The following is an 18,988-nucleotide window of genomic DNA, read 5'->3' as shown; positions in this document are numbered from 1 at the left end:
AATAAGGAGTAAATATACTGAGAGGCAGTACTTAATATACCCAGTTCTTTGAAGAGATTTCTACAAGACGTCCGTCAATTTACTCCACAAATAATACGTATTACACGCTTTTGGACTCTGAAAACTTTTGTTTGACTTGAAGAGTTACCCCAAAATATTATACCATATGACATTATGGAATGAAAGTAGGCAAAGTATGCAAGCTTTTACACTTTTATGTCGCCTATGTCAGCTAACACTCGAATTGCAAATGCAGACTTGTTAAGGCGTTTCTGCAGTTCTGTGGTGTGCTCCTCCCAACTGAATTTACTATCAAGTTGAACTGATAACACTACGCCACATTACTGCCGGATGGATGTTATGCGGTTAAGGAAAATGCAAGCACTAAAACCATAAGACGGTAACACACTGTTTGTTATTAGCAAATGTGACAAATTTCACGTTATGATAAGGGTTTGGTCTTACATCTCTTTCTTAAGGATTTTTATCACTGATACCGAACGCAGAACATTCCTCTGTTAAAAATGTTTCATGCTTTACTCAGATTTTTTTTTGCAGAAATGGGCGGTCGGTCTATAGCCTACTTTCATTATGCTACAATTTTCTAAAGTATTCATTTGTCTTGAACATACACGTTGTAATGGGTGCAAGTACAGATATTTCTACTGGACTGAATACGCTGTTCTGAACAACATTACATCCGTATTTACTTCATTTGCGAATCAATAAGTATAATTATTAGGAGCAGTATGTTTTAAGATTGTTTAGTACCTTCACGTGCATGTGGCAAGACAAAGTCATTAATCGTCATTTTTATCTGTTTTCCGTGTTCCCCATAGCTGCTCTAAATTCGTCGAGGTACGTACCGTCAGTGCAACTAAATGAAGGCAATATGTTTGTTGCCATACGCGTTTCGCTTCTTTTATTTGGGAAGCATCATCAGTGACCTGAAATACATGTTTCTTTTTATGCATACAAAAAACGTATTATGTGATAGATAGCTGGAAATCGTAAGTAGCACCAAACGATACATACACTATACGGGACTTGTGCTGCAAAAGTTGCTTCTAACCTAAAAAGGAAGAGAAAAAAACGGCAAAATGTAATATAGCAACATATTATAGCTATCACGTATCGTTTATTGTATGTATAAAAAGAAACACGTATTTCAGGCCGCTGATGATGCTTCCCAGATAAAAGAAGAGAAACGCGTATGGCAATAAACATACTGCCTTCATTTTGTTGCATAGAACGTACATACCTCCACGAAAGTCATTAATGCTTATTTTCCCCTGGACAGCAGGCCAGGTACTGGTGGGCACATGGACGTAAATGGTTAGATGGTTAGTTTACACTGACAGGCAGTACAGTTGAAGCCATACAGAAAACATCAGGTCGTAAGGTTTGTGATATGTTTGAGGGGAGACTGTTCGATTTAGAGAAATTACAGCTAACACAATGGTTCGTATACATGTTAAAGCACTCAGTCTTCAGGCCACAAGTCGCCCATCGGGACCATCCGACCGCCGTGTCATCCCGAGCTAAGGATGCGGATAGGAGGGAAGTGTGGTCAGCACACCGCTCTCCCGGTCGTTACGATGGTTTTCTTTTACCGGAAGCGCTACTATTCGGTCGAGTAGCTTCTCAGTTGGCATCACGAGGCTGAGTGCACCCCGGAAAATGGCAACAGCGCATACTGGGCCGGATGGTCACCCACCCAAGTGAAGGTCACGCCCGACAGCGCTTAACTTCGGTGATCAGCGGCAAGGCCATTGCCATGTACACATATCAAGGTACCAAAAGTATCTGTACTTATACCCCTTGCACCCTTTGTGACGTTTTGACTGAAAACAGTGACAGAACATTTTCAAATTGGTTCACAAGGCAATGCAGCAAAGGGGCTCGCAGTAAGCGCGTGGAGAGGCATACGTACCGAACTGAGCCAACCGGTAGTTGATGGTCACGAGGATGACGCCGTAGGAGACGAGGAAGTCGGGCCCGTGTTCGGTGTCGGAGCCGCTGTTGTAGTAGAAGCCGCCGCCGTGCACCCAGAAGAGCACGGGCAGGTTGGCGCCCTGCTCTGGGACGCCCGGCACGTACACGTTCAGGTAGAGGCAGTCCTCGGAGCCGCTGCCGTCGGGCTGTATGCAGTCGCTGCCGTACTCCGTGGCGTCGCGAACCCCTTCCCAGCCACCGGCTGGCTGGGGATCCTGCGAAGGCGTCAGTGACTGCGTGATAAGAGACTTTCGCAGAACTCACCTTTTCCATTTTAAATTGAAATTTTTGACCAAGCCAGTTGCACGACAGGTTATTCGACTGAGAGATGACAACAGGGCACCACGAAATAGTTTTGTCCACAGCCTTCATCCACATCTATATCATTATTCCGTCAGGCGCTGTATGGTATGTGGTGAAGGGTACATATTATACTAGGGTCATTTCCCCCTTCCCAGTCCTTTCACTAATGTTACGTGGATAGAAATTTCGTCTCTCTATGCCTATAAGTTTGAATTCATATAACTTTTCCATCTTAGGAATTGCTTGAGGTCTATGTGGAGGAAAGAAGTAGGTTTCTTGATTCGGTTTGGAGCCTACACTAAGTATCTTGCGGATAAGGCCCTCTGTAATGCAAATTATCTTTAATGTCTCCAACTACATTTGTTGAGTATCTCTGTGTCACTCTAACAATGACCGAATACATATATCACGGGCTGTGCTCAGAGTTGTCCCGAGGAGGTTCTGCACCCCTGGCCGAAAGACCAATATTGAACTCGCTCCTTCCTCCCCCCTCCCCCCCCCCCCCCCAATAAAATTAATGGTTAGCAAACTTTTCTACACAGATTTAACAAATTTTATAATTTTGTAAGCAGGTTTAATAAAAATGAAGCATTATTGAAAAATATTACTTAAATGAACTATATTTATGAAAAACATCAAATACAACTAATTAAATATATCATTCTAATAAGTAAATTGCAAATTGTATAAACTTTCCAAAAATATATAAACTACGGGAAAATCTTTATCTGGTTACTTGTGGAAGTGAGATGTATAATAAAACACAGATTTTATTTCTTCCTCATTAATTATTCATTGTGCATAAATAATTAATTAGAAATAAAAGGTAAAGGTTATTAGAGCGTAACTTAGCATTTGCTTGCTATAAGTGATGCAAACTCACTAATTGCGTCATTGACGATGTTCAGTTGCAGAGCATACGTTTATCTACACGAGCCTTTAGTTTAGAATATAGCTGTGCACAGGCACAACGTTTAAAATATCCTGTAAGATCGATTTTCAGCCACAGAAGGTTTCTTAATTGTTTATACGTACACAGCAGATCGTACCATCCAGAGCGTGGGAGGAGTAAAAATGGAGTGGAAAGCAAATTACTTGTTCCCTGCCCTCTTTTTTATGGCTTTCTTTACTAACGCAAGCCGCTCCAGTCTCCAGTCGACAGAAATCTGAAGCCTTAGGTCAAATGTATGGTTCGCCACCTGCTCGCCTGCCATTGTAAATACCGAAGAGAAAAAGCAGAAGAAACTCCACTATTGAACATGAGTAAGCTGTGTAGCTGTCAGTTGTAGGAGCCAAGTGCACATGAATCATGTTAGCAATAGACGTCTGTTGAGTGGTAGTAATTTTTCTCGTGATGCTGCGAGGATGAAATGACACTAGATATGACACTGTGACAAGAAAGTGCGTTACAGTGGTGGGACTAGGGAAATGATTCTTGTCGCAGGCATAAGATGGGAATATGAGGGCAGGAGAACTTATGTATCTCTTCCGGTTAATTCTTAGATGGTCTTTCTGGTTTTTCTATTTTTTTTTTCTGACCAGCCTTTGGGACCGGTCTATGCCTCCGCCCTTGTGTGATATTCACAGCGTCCACTTGATCGTAAAGGCTGAAAGCCGAGGACATACTTTTTTGATATGCAAAGTGCAGTTACATTAATTGCAGTCCATAAATTTTGATCTTCTATGATTGTTTGCAAATGAAAATCTTCTTTCTATTCAGTTGTGTTTGAAAAGAAAAAGTTTCAACTGAAAACGTGGAAACAACATTTTCTGATCGTTTCACATTGCAGCAAAGCAAAGCTGCTGCTGTTTACGGTACACGTAATATTTCTGGCTGATAAATAACATGAAACTTTGACTTTCCTTCGAATAACTATGGTAACGGTAAAACCGTATCATAAAAATTTCATCGTCGCGACTGGCCGTTCTGTAGGTCATTTTCATACAAGGAACTCAATTATCGCAATTGATCAGTCCTCGTGGAGACCGGGAGAACTTCACACAGAAACAAACTCATATTCTTTGGCTGCGATGTTGCAGCTCTCCTCACGTGCATGTGAAACTGATGTTATCAAAATAAATGTGCATACTTCCTTCTTTCTTGGGGCATCAGTCTTCTGACTGGTTTGATGCGGCCTGCAGCGACTTCCTCTCCTGTGCCATCTCTTTATCTCAAAGTAGCACTTCGTAACGGTAACAGCCTGAACTATCACTAACCATTTATTACAATTTTTAAAATTTTTTTCCGAAGTCTTGAAAGATTGATATAGGTGTGATGACTAGTTAACAGCTTATTACTCTTTCACGTCATCTAAATGAAGATGGAAGAATAAATTTTTTGTTGTTAACTTTAATTTTATTACGTTATTACAGTGTAAGTTTATTCAACATAAACTGTCAAGGGAGACAAAATCTGCGTGACCTTGTAGCGCTGACAAGCGAGGAAGCGAAGAATTGTAGAGAAGGACTCGGAGGCATGCATGTGGAGGGTGTGGAAAGGGCCATCTGTCTGCAAGTACACTGTTAAGTTTAATTTTATACGTGCTTCTTCAGCGTTCTCCGCCCCAGTATTTGATGTAGCTACATAATTTGTATGGAAAAGTCGTCGCTCAAAACTACAAGACACAGGATGAAAGATTTTTCCACACTTTATCTAGGTGGAAATGTTGGGCGCAGCAACGTCAAGCATAATGGCGACGGCAGTCAAAACGACTTGTTGCATTCTTTTCCTTTTTTTTTTATTGAAACATAAAGAACGAACCATCAGCTAAAATAGTAAACCGAGAGCACATAAGGGAAGACCTTTTGCGTAATTTAGGAAACTTAGCATTGTTAAAGTGTGGGCAGTCATTTTGATGGATGTGGTGCAGTTATTTTATTAATAGATGCACTTTATCCGAATTATTTCTCAAGTTATTTACCTAAAGTCAATACATGTCCTGTTTCCTGACCATAATACTTTTTATAAATGTTTTGTGTTACTTTAGTTTTGAAATTCTTACGAAGATGCTTATATGTCATAAGCTCAGTTTCTCGTCATAAAGCAGTTGATTCTTTTGAGCTAATCTGTTTTATTTGTGTTTGATGATCGCACTGCTACTTTGCTATTTTGCTATTGCATGATTTCATTAGAGAATATCAATAGGTATTTTCAATAACTATGAATTTCACTTGTTGTTAACTTTAAGGTGGTAGCCACAGTGCTACGTAGCAATTCAGAGGCATTGATTCACCTTGTTTCTAAGAAAAATTTCTTCTTATCAGACACATTTATTATTCATTTTAAGTAAATCCAGGATCAAAAAAAATGGTTCAAATGGCTCTGAGCACTATGGGACTCAACTGCTGTGGTCATTAGTCCCCTAGAACTTAGAACTACTTAAACCTAACTAACCTAAGGACATCACACACATCCATGCCCGAGGCAGGATTCGAACCTGCGACCGTAGCAGTCGCACGGTTCCGGACTGCGCGCCTAGAACCGCGAGACCACCGCGGCCGGCAATCCAGGATCAATTATGAAACATGAAATTCATTTGTCCCTTCAGAGCTTGGCGGCAAACTTAATGTCCACGTTCGATTTCAGAGAGGTTGTCAGAAGGTGAGTTTAAAACCAGTTCCCTTAGAGTCTACATACTGATATGGTGATCATGGAACCAGTAATACAGACTCCGGTTAAGGTAGGCAGTACAGTGTATAAGTGAACTGTATTTGTGTGTCCGAAATCGGAGCCTCCTATCATCATTGTGCTTTGGATAGAAGTTCGTTGATTTTTACTATTCAAAACAGTCTTGATCACGATTTATTTATCAAGGAGACCGGTTTCGACCACTGCTGTGGTCATCTTCAGACCTACAAGTTGTATACAAAGATCAAGACTGTTTTTAATAGTAAATATTTGTAACACATTGATCACTGCCAGTCCCATAATGTATTCAAAAGTAATTCGTTTGATTTTGATTGCCTTAAATAAAAAAGACAACGACGGAAACAGTCATGGGCTACCTTATAATATCGTTTCGGATCTCCTTTTTCCTGGTGTAGTGCAGCAACTCGACGAGGCATAGAGTCAACAAGTCGCTGAAAATCCACTGCGAAATTACTGGGCTATGCTGCCTCATTAGCCGTCCAGAACTGCAAAAATTTTGCGTGTGCAGGATTTTGTGCACGAACTGACCTCTCGATTATGTCCCATGAATGTTCGATGAGATTCATGTCGGAAAATCTGCGTGTCCAAATCATTCGCTCGAACTGTCCAGAATGTTCTTCAAACCAATCGCGAACAACTGTGACCCGGTGGCAATTCCATGTTTGGAATGGCTGCAAATAGTCTCCAAGTAGCCGAAGACAAATACTTCCAGTTAATGATCGGTTCCCTTGGATGAGAGGACCCAGTCCACTCCATGTAAAGACAGACCACAACTTTATGTCGCCACAACCAGCATGGACACCACCTTGTTGACAAGTTGAGTCAATGGCTTCGTGGGGCTTACGCCTCACTTGAACCTTACCATCCCCTCTTATTAACTGAAATCGGGACTCATCCGAGCAGGCCACGGTTTTCCGGTCTCTGTGGTCCAACTGATATGGTAATGAGCCCAGGAGAGGCGTGCAGGCGATGTCATGCTCTTAGCAAAGGCATTCGTATCTGTTAGGTGCTGCCATAGCCAATTAACGCCAAATTTCGCCGCACTGTCCTAACGTATACGCCGTCGCAAGTCCCACATTGATTTCTGTGGTTATTTCAGTGTTGCTTGTCTGTTAGCACTGTCACCTCTACGCAAAAGCTCTAGGTCGTCAAGCGAAGGTCTTCTACATCTAGATCCATACTCCGCAATCCACCGGACTGTGTGTGGCGGAAGGTACCTTGAGTACCTCTATCGGTTCTCCCTTGTATTCCAGTCTCGTATTATTCGTGGAAAGAAGGATTATCGGTATGCCTCTGTGTGGACTCTAATCTCTCTGATTTTATCCTCATGGTCTCTTCGCGAGATATACGTAGGAGGGAGCAATATACTGCTTGACTCCTCGGTGAAGCTATGTTCTCGAAACTTCAACAAAAGCCCGTACCGAGATACTGAGCGGCTCTCCTGCAGTCTTCCACTGGAGTTTATCTATCATCTGCGTAACGCTTTCGCGATTACTAAATGATCCTGTAACGAAGCGCGCTGCTCTCCGTTGGATCTTCTCTATCTCTTCTATCAACCCTATCTGGTACGGATCCCACACTGCTGAGCAGTATTCAAGCAGAGGTCGAACAAGTGTACTGTAGCCTACTTCCTTTGTTTTCGGATTGCATTTCCTTAGGATTCTTCCAATGTACCTCAGTCTCGCATCTGCTTTACCGACGATCAACATTATATGATCATTCCATTTTAAATCACTCCTAATGCGTATGGAATTAACTGCTTCCAGTTGCTGACCTGCTATATTGTAGCTAAATGATAAGGGAACTTTCTTTCTATGTATTCGCAGCACATTACACTTGTCTACATTGAGATTCAATTGCCATTCCCTGCACCATGCGTCAATTTACTGCAGATCCTTCTGCATTTCAGTACAATTTTCCATTGCTACATCCTCTTGATATACCACAGCATCATACGCAAAAAGCCTCAGTGAACTTCCGATGTCATCCACAAGGTCATTTATGTATATTGTGAATAGCAACGGTCCTATGACACTCCCCTGCGGCACACCTGAAATCACTCTTACTTCGGAAGACTTGTCTCCATTGAAAATGACATGCTGCGTCCTGTTATCTAGGAACTCTTCAATCCAATCACACAATTGATCTGATAGTCCGTATGCTCTTACTTTGTTCATTAAACGACTGTGGGGAACTGTATTGAACGCCTTGCGGAAGTCAAGAAACACGGCATCTACCTGTGAACCCGTGTCTGTGGCCCTCTGAGTCTCGTAGAGGAATAGCGCAAGCTGGGTTTCACACGACCGTCTTTTCCGAAACCCATGCTGATTCCTACAGAGTAGATTTGTAGTCTCCAGAAAAGTCATTATACTCGAACATAATACGTGTTCCAAAATTCTACAACTGATCGACGTTAGAGATATAGGTCTATAGTTCTGCACATCTGTTCGACGTCCCTTCTTGAAAACGGGGATGACCTGTGCCCTTTTCCAATCCTTTGGAACGCTTCGCTCTCCTAGAGACCTACGGTACACCGCTGCAAGAAGGGGGGCTGGTTCCTTCACGTACTCTGTGTAAAATCGAACTGGTATCCCATCAGGTCCAGCGGCCTTTCCTCTTTTGAGCGATTTTAATTGTTTCTCTATCCCTCTGTCGTCTATTTCGATATCTACCATTTTGTCATCTGTGCGACAATCTAGAGAAGGAACTGCAGTGCAGTCTTCCTTTGTGAAACAGCTTTGGAGAAAGACATTTAGTATTTCGGCCTTTAGTCTGTCATCCTCTGTGTCAGTACCATTTTGGTCACAGGGTGTCTGGACATTTTGTTTTGATCACCCTACCGCGTTGACATAAGACCAAAATTTCTTAGGATTTTCTGCCAAGTCAGTACATAGAACTTTACTTTCGAATTGATTGAACGCCTCTCGCATAGCCCTCCTCATACTACATTTTGCTTTGCGTAATTTTTGTTTGTCTGGATGGCTTTGGCTATGTTTATGTTTGCTGTGAAGTTCCCTTTGCTTCCGCAGCAGTTTTCTAACTCGGCTGTCTGTGGTGAGAGATAATGCCTGAAATTTGGTATTGTCAGCACACTCTTATGCTTAATATTTCGTAGTTAAATTTAGGTTCCGTACAACAGAATAACTAATAGCTCATTCTTACATGAACAATATTTTGAGATTTCATATTTAGAAATGACCGGTACTGTTATAAAATGTAATGCATGAAAGGACTTTTCAGATTTGTATGCCGTCACAACAGGGTAATATATATATATATATATATATATATATATATATATATATATATATATATATATATATATATATATATATTCAATTTCGAAAAATCAATTAGATAACAAAATCTGAAAGTTTAGGACGGGAATACACAAAATAGAAGGCAGGAAACCGTTTGGAATGGTACAGTAATTTTAACTTGACTGTATTCATGTTTTAGTAAGACACGAAAGAGATCGAAGCAAAATGGCTCCTAATACCATTGTACCAGGCGAGACATTACCAGTTGAATCGAAGATCGATGCTAACAAACGGAGCAGTGATGCCACATTTGCAGTTATTGGCCATCTAGGGAAGGCGCAAGCTCTCTGTCGTATCCTTTGACTGGACCTACTCCGATTTGAGTCATCAAAGAACCAGAAGCAACTCTGATTCAAATTAAACGTGAACAGAATCAAACAATGGACAACAGTCTACCATTTCCTACGTAATGGTCGTGTCAAAAACGTGCAGTTAAGTATAACTGACATGAATACTAATGGATGCCATGAATACAAATCTCACCACTAAGATGGAGGAGAACCGTAGTCACTTGAAAACTGAGCTTAACAAAATAGGAGTTACGATATTTGAATGAGGTCAAATCTTACAGAAAAGATGGAAGCGAACTTGGCTATTTTGAGTATTCGAGGGCAACGTGTTACAGATCTTTAGCAGATCGATAGGTGCCGTAAGAAGAGATGTAACGCTTACCAACATTAAAGAAACATTCAATTCTGAAATTCAAAGACAGCTGGAGGAAACTGTTGATCCGATGATTAACGGAAAGTTACAGGAAATGGTGCCTGTAACCTAAGCAGAAATCTCTGAAGAGACTTTTGCAGCAGTCGCCGCATTGCATACCTCTCTTTCGAGGGTGCATAACAGAATAGGATATTGCGTGAAGAAATAAACATGGGAGATAGAAACTACGACAGCAAAGATTCGCAAGGAAGCAGAATCATTACGATGATAATTACAGAATCAGGCTAGGACTAACTATAAACCGATGGTAGTACAGAAGTCAGAAATACTGAGAAGAAGAAACGAGGAGTTTGGCATCAGGTCTACTTCATTAAGAACATTCGCACGTGTGCTATCTATCGGGATGAGTGACAGAGAAAGGATTAATTAGTTGATTGGTTCCTTAGAAGGCAACGCAAAGTGTTGGGGGCTGAATTTAGATATCGTGAACCTAAGGTTTTGACAATTAAAAGAAAAGTTTCTAGGAGCAGTCTGATTCATCCAGAACTACGATAATTTGTGACGAGAATTTGTTGTCACGACAAATTCAGAACATGGAGGACGGTCCATCAACGATTACTGCAAGATGTGTTTCAGCCGAATAGAATGTCTCAAGGAGAGGAGGACTGAATCGGAAATAGCACAGCTGTTGTGAAAGGAACTACCCGACGATCCGAAGGCGGCCGGGGTGGCCGAGCGGCTCTAGGCGCTACAGTCTGGAACTGCGCGACCGGTACGGTCGCAGGCTCGAATCCTGCCTCGGGCATGGATGTGTGTGATGTCCTTAGGTTAGTTAGGTTTAAGTAGTTCTAAGTTCTAGGGGACTGATGACCTCAGCTGTTTAGTCCCATAGTGCTCAGAGCCATTTGAACCATATTTTTGATCCTAAGCAATGCATCGGCAACCATTTCATGATCTTCGACGGGTTTTTAAAAAAAGTTGAGATCGAGGAATACTCCACCTGACGGGCTGCAGAAACCAAAACATACCTGAAAAAGGTGGACAAAATGGACATCAAATGAACATGATGAGAGGGCGCGGTAAACTATTCTAACGGTGGAAGGTGCAGGAAGATGCAGAAAACTAGTTTCCACGCAGCTCGAGGGCCTCACTGGTGCAGAAGGAAGTAAAGGCCCAATAACAGGCAGAAGTACTAGAAGAAAGAAGAGAGGGGCAAGAACATGAGGCATTGTCATGCTGAAAATACATTCTGCACCCGAAAGCATGACAAGCTTAAAGTTGGAATACAGACATCAAGAGAAGTGGTAGAATTGCTCGCAACTGAAGAAATTCAGCTTAAAGATAATCTAGTGGAATCAAAGTCTGGAAGAAGGGAAGATGTGGAGATTAGTCGAGATCGGCAGGAAGAATTAGTGGTGGAAGTGCCCACAGAGAGGCATGTTGTTACAAATAATGACAATAGTTGTGAACAGGGGAAGAATTCAAGCGACGTGGCGTTGATGAAAGAATTCCGTCAAATATATGATGAATTGAGAAAGTGGGAAATCAAGAAGAGCACGTAAGAATATGACTGTGAAGCACCCCTCCCCGAAATCGCGGAGAGGGAGGAGGAAAGAGGGCACCGCACGTTAATGCATGCAAATACAGATGAGATTATCCTAAGTGGAGAATAAGAACTACAACTCAAAAATCATACTCCAACTAAGAAAGTAATTCTAAAGGAAGTAACTGAATCTGATCAGAGGATGACATTTATAGAGAGCCATGGTAGATTTGTAGTAGACGCTGAAGTATATGACCGCGGTAGCAATTCGACACATAGCGACGTGAAGATGTATCCGATGCAATGAGACCGTATAGGCAAGAGAGTACTTCTGCTGAAGTCTTGAACGACGTAGCACGTCCGAGGTGAATGCAGGAAGAGGAAACGTATGTTAGGCGGTCCAGAAGTTGTCAAAGACATTTACTGGTTTACAGAGGAAACTCAACGTCGACGGCAGCGGGCATAGCCGGCCGGCCGGCAGGACACTGGCACCAAGTCCCATGAAGGAGTTGGTGCTGGCGCCAGGTGCAGCCTACTCTCCAACCCAACGCTGCTTCTGGCGGCCAGTCATCTCGATGTCTGTCGTAGCCCTGGTGTCATAGTTGTGCTGCTGGTTTCCACCGACGAGAAGTGAACTCCTAAATCGAAATTTACACTCGTTTGTATGCTTCTGGCGCCCATTTGTTTTGACTAAAAGCAGGCAGCTAATCACGTCGTACATAACAAGAGGCTTTCCCTTGCGTGGTGACGTCGCCCTGCTGGCTACACCGTTATTACTAAGCGGTACAGTTTACTGCTGTGCTTGGATATCCTGGCTTCACAGTCCCATTGCACGTCTGTTAAACTGATCCCGACGTCACCACACTGTTGGCTACGGACTTGTGACTGTTAACGTGATTCTCCATGGTAGCTTCTTCACTACATCTCATTACGTTTGCTGAAGAATTATAATTTGTGCTCAAAGACTGGGTAGCGCACTACACTGCCCCACTCCACGGAGAAGACCCATTCCCTCCGGTCTTGCCCGGACCCGTTTCTCTACTATGATTACGTTTACCCTTGCCTCGGACATGTACAGAAAGGGCGACAGCCTCAAAAGGGGCGGGACAAAGTCAGGACTTGTGGGGACCAAGCAGCAATCGGTATTGTAATTGTAAACTGTCGAAGCTGCATTGGTAAAGTACCGGAACTTCAAGCGCTGGTAGAAAGCACCGAAGCTGAAACCGTTACAGGTTTGGAAAGCTGGCTGAAGCCAGAGATAAATTCTGCCGAAATTTTTACTGAGGTACAGAGGGTGTTTAGGAAGGATAGATTGCATCGAACCGGTGGTGGCTTGTTTGTCGCTGTTAGTACACTCCTGGAAATTGAAATAAGAACACCGTGAATTAATTGTCACAGGAAGGGGAAACTTTATTGACACATTCCTGGGGTCAGATACATCACATGATCACACTGACAGAACCACAGGCACATAGACACAGGCAACAGAGCATGCACAATGTCGGCACTAGTACAGTGTATATCCACCTTTCCCAGCAATGCAGGCTGCTATTCTCCCATGGAGACGATCGTAGACATGCTGGATGTAGTCCTGTGGAACGGCTTGCCATGCCATTTCCACCTGGCACCTCAGTTGGACCAGCGTTCGTGCTGGACGTGCAGACCGCGTGAGACGACGCTTCATCCAGTCCCAAACATGCTCAATGGGGGACAGATCCGGAGATCTTACTGGCCAGGGTAGTTGACTTACACCTTCTAGAGCACGTTGGGTAGCACGGGATACATGCGGACGTGCATTGTCCTGTTGGAACAGCAAGTTCTCTTGCCGGTCTAGGAATGGTAGAACGATGGGTTCGATGACGGTTTGGATGTACCATGCACTATTCAGTGTCCCCTCGACGATCACCAGAGGTGTACGGCCAGTGTAGGAGATCGCTCCCCACACCATGATGCCGGGTGTTGGCCCTGTGTGCCTCGGTCGTATGCAGTCCTGATTGTAGCGCTCACCTGCACGGTGCCAAACACGCATACAACCATCATTGGCACCAAGGCAGAAGCGACTCTCATCGCTGAAGACGACACGTCTCCATTCGTCCCTCCATTCACGCCTGTCGCGACACCACTGGAGGCGGGCTGCACGATGTTGGGGCGTGAGCGGAAGACGGCCTAACGGTGTGCGGGACCGTAGCCCAGCTTCATGGAGACGGTTGCGAATGGTCCTCGCCGATACCCCAGGAGCAACAGTGTCCCTAATTTGCTGGGAAGTGGCGGTGCGGTCCCCTACGGCACTGCGTAGGATCCTACGGTCTTGGCGTGCATCCGTGCATCGCTGCGGTCCGGTCCCAGGTCGACGGACACGTGCACCTTCCGCCGACCACTGGCGACAACATCGATGTACTGTGGAGACCTCACGCCCCACGTGTTGGGCAATTCGGCGGTACGTCCACCCGGCCTCCCGCATGACCACTATACGCCCTCGCTCAAAGTCCGTCAACTGCACATACGGTTCACGTCCACGCTGTCGCGGTATGCTACAAGTGTTAAAGACTGCGATGGAGCTCCGTATGCCACGGCAAACTGGCTGACACTGACGGCGGCGGTGCACAAATGCTGCGCAGCTAGCGCCATTCGACGGCCAACACCGCGGTTCCTGGTGTGTCCGCTGTGCCGTGCGTGTGATCATTGATTGTACAGCCCTCTCGCAGTGTCCGGAGCAAGTATGGTGGGTCTGACACACCGGTGTCAATGTGTTCTTTTTTCCATTTCCAGGAGTGTATTTATCCTGTAGTGAAACAGAAGTGGATAGTTCCTGTGAATTATTATGGGTGGATGTTATACTCAACAACCGAGTTAGGTTAATAATTGGCTCCTTTTACCGACCTCCCGACTCAGCAGCATAAGTGGCAGAACAACTGAGAGAAAATCTGGAATACATTTCACATAAATTTCCTTAGCATCTCATAGTCTTAGGTGGAGATTTCAATTTACCAGATATAGACTGGGGCACTCAGATGTTTTGGACGGGTGGTAGGGACACAGCATCGAGTGACATTATACTGAGTGCACTATCCGAAAATTACCTCGAGCAATTAAACAGAGAACCGACTCGTGGAGATAACATCTTGGACCTACTGATAACAAACAGACCAGAACTTTTCGACTGTAAGCGTAGAATAGGAAATCAGCGATCATAAGGCCGTTGCAGCATATCTGAATATGGAAATAAAATAGGAATATAAAAAAAGGGAGGAAGGTTTATTTGATTAGCAAGAGTAACAGGAGGCAGATTTCAGACTACCTAACAGATCAAAACGAAAATTTCTGTTCCGACACGGACAATGTTGAGTGTTTATGGAAAAATGTTCAAGCCAATCATAAAATGCGTTTTAGACAGGTACGTCCGAGTAAAACTGTGAGGGACGGGAAAAACCCACCGTGGTTCAACAACAAATTTAGAAAGCAAAGAGAGCTTCACTGCAAATTTAAACGCAGCCAAAATATCTCAGACAAACAGAAGCTAAACGATGTCAAAGTTAGCGTAAGGAGGGCTATGCGTGAAGCGTTCAGTGAATTCGAAAGTCAAATTCTATGTACCGACTTGACAGAAAATCCTAAGTTATCGGCTTACGTTAAATCAGTAAGTGGATCGAAACAGGATATCCAGACACTCTTTGATGATAGTGACATTGAAACAGAGGATGACACGCGTAAAGCTGAGATATTAGACACCTTTTTCCAAAGCTGTTTCACAGGGGAAGACCGCACTGCAGTTCCTTCTCTAAATCCTCGCACGAACGAAAAAATGGCTGACATCGAAATAAGGGTCCAAGGAATAGAAAAGCAACTGAAATCACTCAACAGAGGAAAGTCCACTGGACCTGACGGGATACCAATTCTATTCTATACAGAGTACGCGAAAGAACTTGCCCCTTCTAACAGCCGTGTACCGCAAGTCTCTAGAGGAACGGAAGGTTCCAAATGATTGGAAAAGAGCACAGGTAGTTCCTGTTTTCAAGAAGGGCCGTCGAGCAGATGCGCAAAACTATAGGCCTATATCTCTGATATCGATCTGTTGTAGAAACTTAGAATATGTTTTTTGCTCGCGTGTCATGTCATTTATGGAAACCCAGAATCTACTCTGTAGGAATTAACATGGATTCCGGAAATAGCGATCGTGTGAGACCCAACTCGCTTTATTTGTTCATGAGACCCAGAAAATTTAGATACAGGCTCTCAGGTAGATGCCATTTTCCATGACTTCCGGAAGGCGTTCGATACAGTTCCGCACTATCACCTGATAAACAAAGTAAGAGCCTACGGAATATCAGACCAGCTGTGTGGCTGGATTGAAGAGTTTTTAACAAACAGAACACAGGATGTTGTTCTCAATGGAGAGACGTCTATGGACGTTAAAGTAACCTCTGGCGTGCCACAGGGGAGTGTTATGGGACCATTGCTTATCACAATATATATAAATGCCCTAGTAGATAGTGTCGGAAGTTTCATGCATTTTTTCGCGGATGATGCTGTAGTATACAGAGAAGTTGCAGCATTAGAAAATGGTAGCGAAATGCAGGAAGATCTGCAGCTGATAGGCACTTGGTGGAGGGAGTGGCAACTGACCCTTAACATAGAAAAATGTAATATATTGCGAATACATAGATAGAAGGATCCTTTATTGTATGATTATATGATAGCATAACAAACGCTGGTAGCAGCTACTTCTGTAAAATATCTTGGAGTGTGCGTACGGTACGATTTGAAGTGGAATGATCATATGAAATTAATTGTTGGTAAGGCCGGTGCCAGGTTGTGATTCATTGGGAGAGTCCTTAGAAAATGAAGTCCATCAACAAAGGAGGTGGCTTACAAAACACTCGTTCGACCTATCCTTGAGTATTACTCATCAGTGTGGGATCCGTACCAGGTCGGGTTGACTGAGGAGATACAGAAGATCCAAAGAAGAGATGCGAGTTTCATCAAAGGGTTATTTGGTAAGCGTGATAGTGTTAAGGAGATGTTTAGCAAACTCAAGTGGCAGATTCTGCAAGAGAGGCGCTCTGCAGCGCGGTGTAGCTTGCTCGCCAGGTTTCGAGAGGGTGCGTTTCTGGATGAGATATCGAATATATTGCTTCCTCCTACTTATACCTCCCGAGCAGATCACGAATGTAAAATTAGTGAGATTAGAGCGCGCACGGAGGCTTTCCAGCAGTCGTTCTTCCCGCGAACCATAAGCGACTGGAACAGGGAAGGGAGGTAATGACAGTGGCACGTAAAGTGCCCTCCGCCACACACCGTTGGGTGGCTTGCGGAGTATAAATGTAGATGTAGATGTAACCTGTAAAGCAACTACATAATACCATATTACCTACCTCTCAACTACTACACTGCTACATTAATCTCTGACTCCAGAAACTTATTTTTCGTTTATTGCACATATTGCTTAATCACACATTAGTCAAGGGCCCCAAGCAATGCTCATTAACTCAAATATTATGAGACTTCTTCATTACTAGACATGTTGACATGCTTATGAAAAACAACCTCCAGCTTTCCTTTCCACACCTACAAACTGACACTTTTCTCCTCAATAAATTACACCTAACATATGAAATTCAATAAAACGTGATCTCGTTTCATTAAACTCTTATATTTGGCACCTCCTTTGTTTACTTGGTGATTTCTTAACACTTTGCTTTGAAACAACTTTGCAACTTTATCCAAGTGCCGGCCGCGGTGGTCTAGCGGTTCTAGGCGCTCAGTCCGGAACCGCGCGACTGCTACGGTCGCAGGTTCGAATCCTGCCTCGGGTATGGATGTGTGTGATGTCCTTAGGTCAGTTAAGTTTAAGTAGTTCTAAGTTCTAGGGGACTGATGACCACAGATGTTAAGTCCCATAGTGCTCAGAGCCATTTGAACCATTTTTTTAAATCCTAGTGACAACAGTTCTCCTTACGCTTCCCAAGACAAAATAATGAAAACCTCCTTACAGGGAAACCACCACTCACAGCACTGTGACAGGTAGTCCAAATTATTCCTACCACTGTAGCTCTCCTTACAGACTGAATTCTTCTCGAACTGCTTGGATGAAATGGCTCTAAGCATTATGGGGCTGAACATCTGAGGTCATCAGTCCCCTAGACTTAGAACTACTTAAACCTAACTAACCTAAGGATATCACATACATCCATGCCCGAGGCAGGATTCGAACCTGCTACCGTAGCAGCTTCGCGGTTCCAGACTGAAGCACCTAGAACCGCTCGGCCACAATGGCCGGCCATCATGCGAGTTACCCCTTAATGTATTTGCACATAGTTTCAGAGATTTGTCTGGTATAATAGAAGCATCCCATCACAGTTCCACACTGGCAACAGTTTTCTATCACTGAAGGTTAACTTTGACCGCAGCTCGTGGTCTTGCGGTCGCGTTCTCGCTACTCGAGCACAGGGTTCCGGGTTCGATTCTTGGCGGGGTCAGGGATTTTCACCTGCCTCGAGATGACTAGGTGTTTGTGTTGTCCTCATCATTTCATCATCATTCATGAAAGTGGCAAGATTGGACTAAGCAAAGGTTGGCAATTAGTACGGGCGCTGATAACCGCACAGTTGAGAGCCCCACAAATCAAACAACATCATCATCATCTGAAGGTTAACTTTGGCCTGATGTTCACTCAGAACGTTTACTTTCAGACTCGCTTTGCACCCTTTACCCACTTCATTTTTTTTCATGTACAACAGACCGTGGCTCTGCTGTAAACATTAGCTGCGCACATCAGATTCTTGCTCTGCAAGGCTGTGACACACCACTTGAGCTCGCGCCACATCTGAATCTCTGCCATACACTTATCAACAGTTTCAGCTCTGTCGACTTGATCATCCATTCTATGAGCTCGTCTCCTTTTTCTTTTCCTCTGTTCACCTCACTTCTGGGGAATGGCTCTGAGCACTATGGGACTCAACTGCGGTGGTCATCAGTCCCCTAGAACTTAAAACTACTTAAACCTAACTAACCTAAGGACATCACACACATCCATGCCCGAGGAAGGATTTGAACCTGCGACCGTAGCAGTCACACGGTTCCGGACTGCGCGCCTAGAACCGCGAGACCACCGCGGCCGGCCTTCTGGGGAAATACAGGTGTCCGTACCGACTCTGCCTCAACATCTGCAACAACTTCTTGTGCATTCCCTGTAGTATCCACAACAACAAAATCGTCTGCAATTCCATTCTGCATGACGCAAATATCGCTGACACATCCAATTCCCTGTGCACTACTTTCTTCAGCGCCATGGAGATCACATGGCACTTGACTATGCTTGTGTCACTGCAGCAGTATGTGAAGACAGCTGTGCATGGGGGTACTACTCGCCGCCCTCTGACAGGAGTCAGACGTTGGCTGGTGTAATAGTGCCAAGTTCCACTAGGAAGTCAGCGTCAGTGGCAGCAGGCATAGATGGCTTATTGGTGGGGCTGTGGCTCCAAGATCTGTGAAGGAATTAGTGCTGGTGTCAGCACC

General features: G+C 43.9%; 1 protein-coding gene across 1 annotated transcript in view; it reads right to left on the bottom strand.

Annotated features, from left to right (window-relative positions):
* LOC126354067 (juvenile hormone esterase-like) overlaps positions 1 to 18,988 on the bottom strand; it is a 113,332-nt gene that overhangs the window by 73,173 nt on the left and 21,171 nt on the right. Inside the window, exon 3 of the mRNA XM_050003441.1 lies at positions 1,934 to 2,210. Coding sequence (XP_049859398.1) covers positions 1,934 to 2,210 — 277 coding nt within the window. The remainder of the gene's footprint in view (positions 1 to 1,933; positions 2,211 to 18,988) is intronic.

Source organism: Schistocerca gregaria, chromosome 3 (assembly GCF_023897955.1).
Source record: "Schistocerca gregaria isolate iqSchGreg1 chromosome 3, iqSchGreg1.2, whole genome shotgun sequence".
Classification (NCBI taxonomy): Eukaryota; Metazoa; Arthropoda; class Insecta; order Orthoptera; family Acrididae; genus Schistocerca; species Schistocerca gregaria.
Note: the sequence above shows the minus strand (reverse complement) of the source record. Positions and strands in the feature narration are given on the sequence as shown.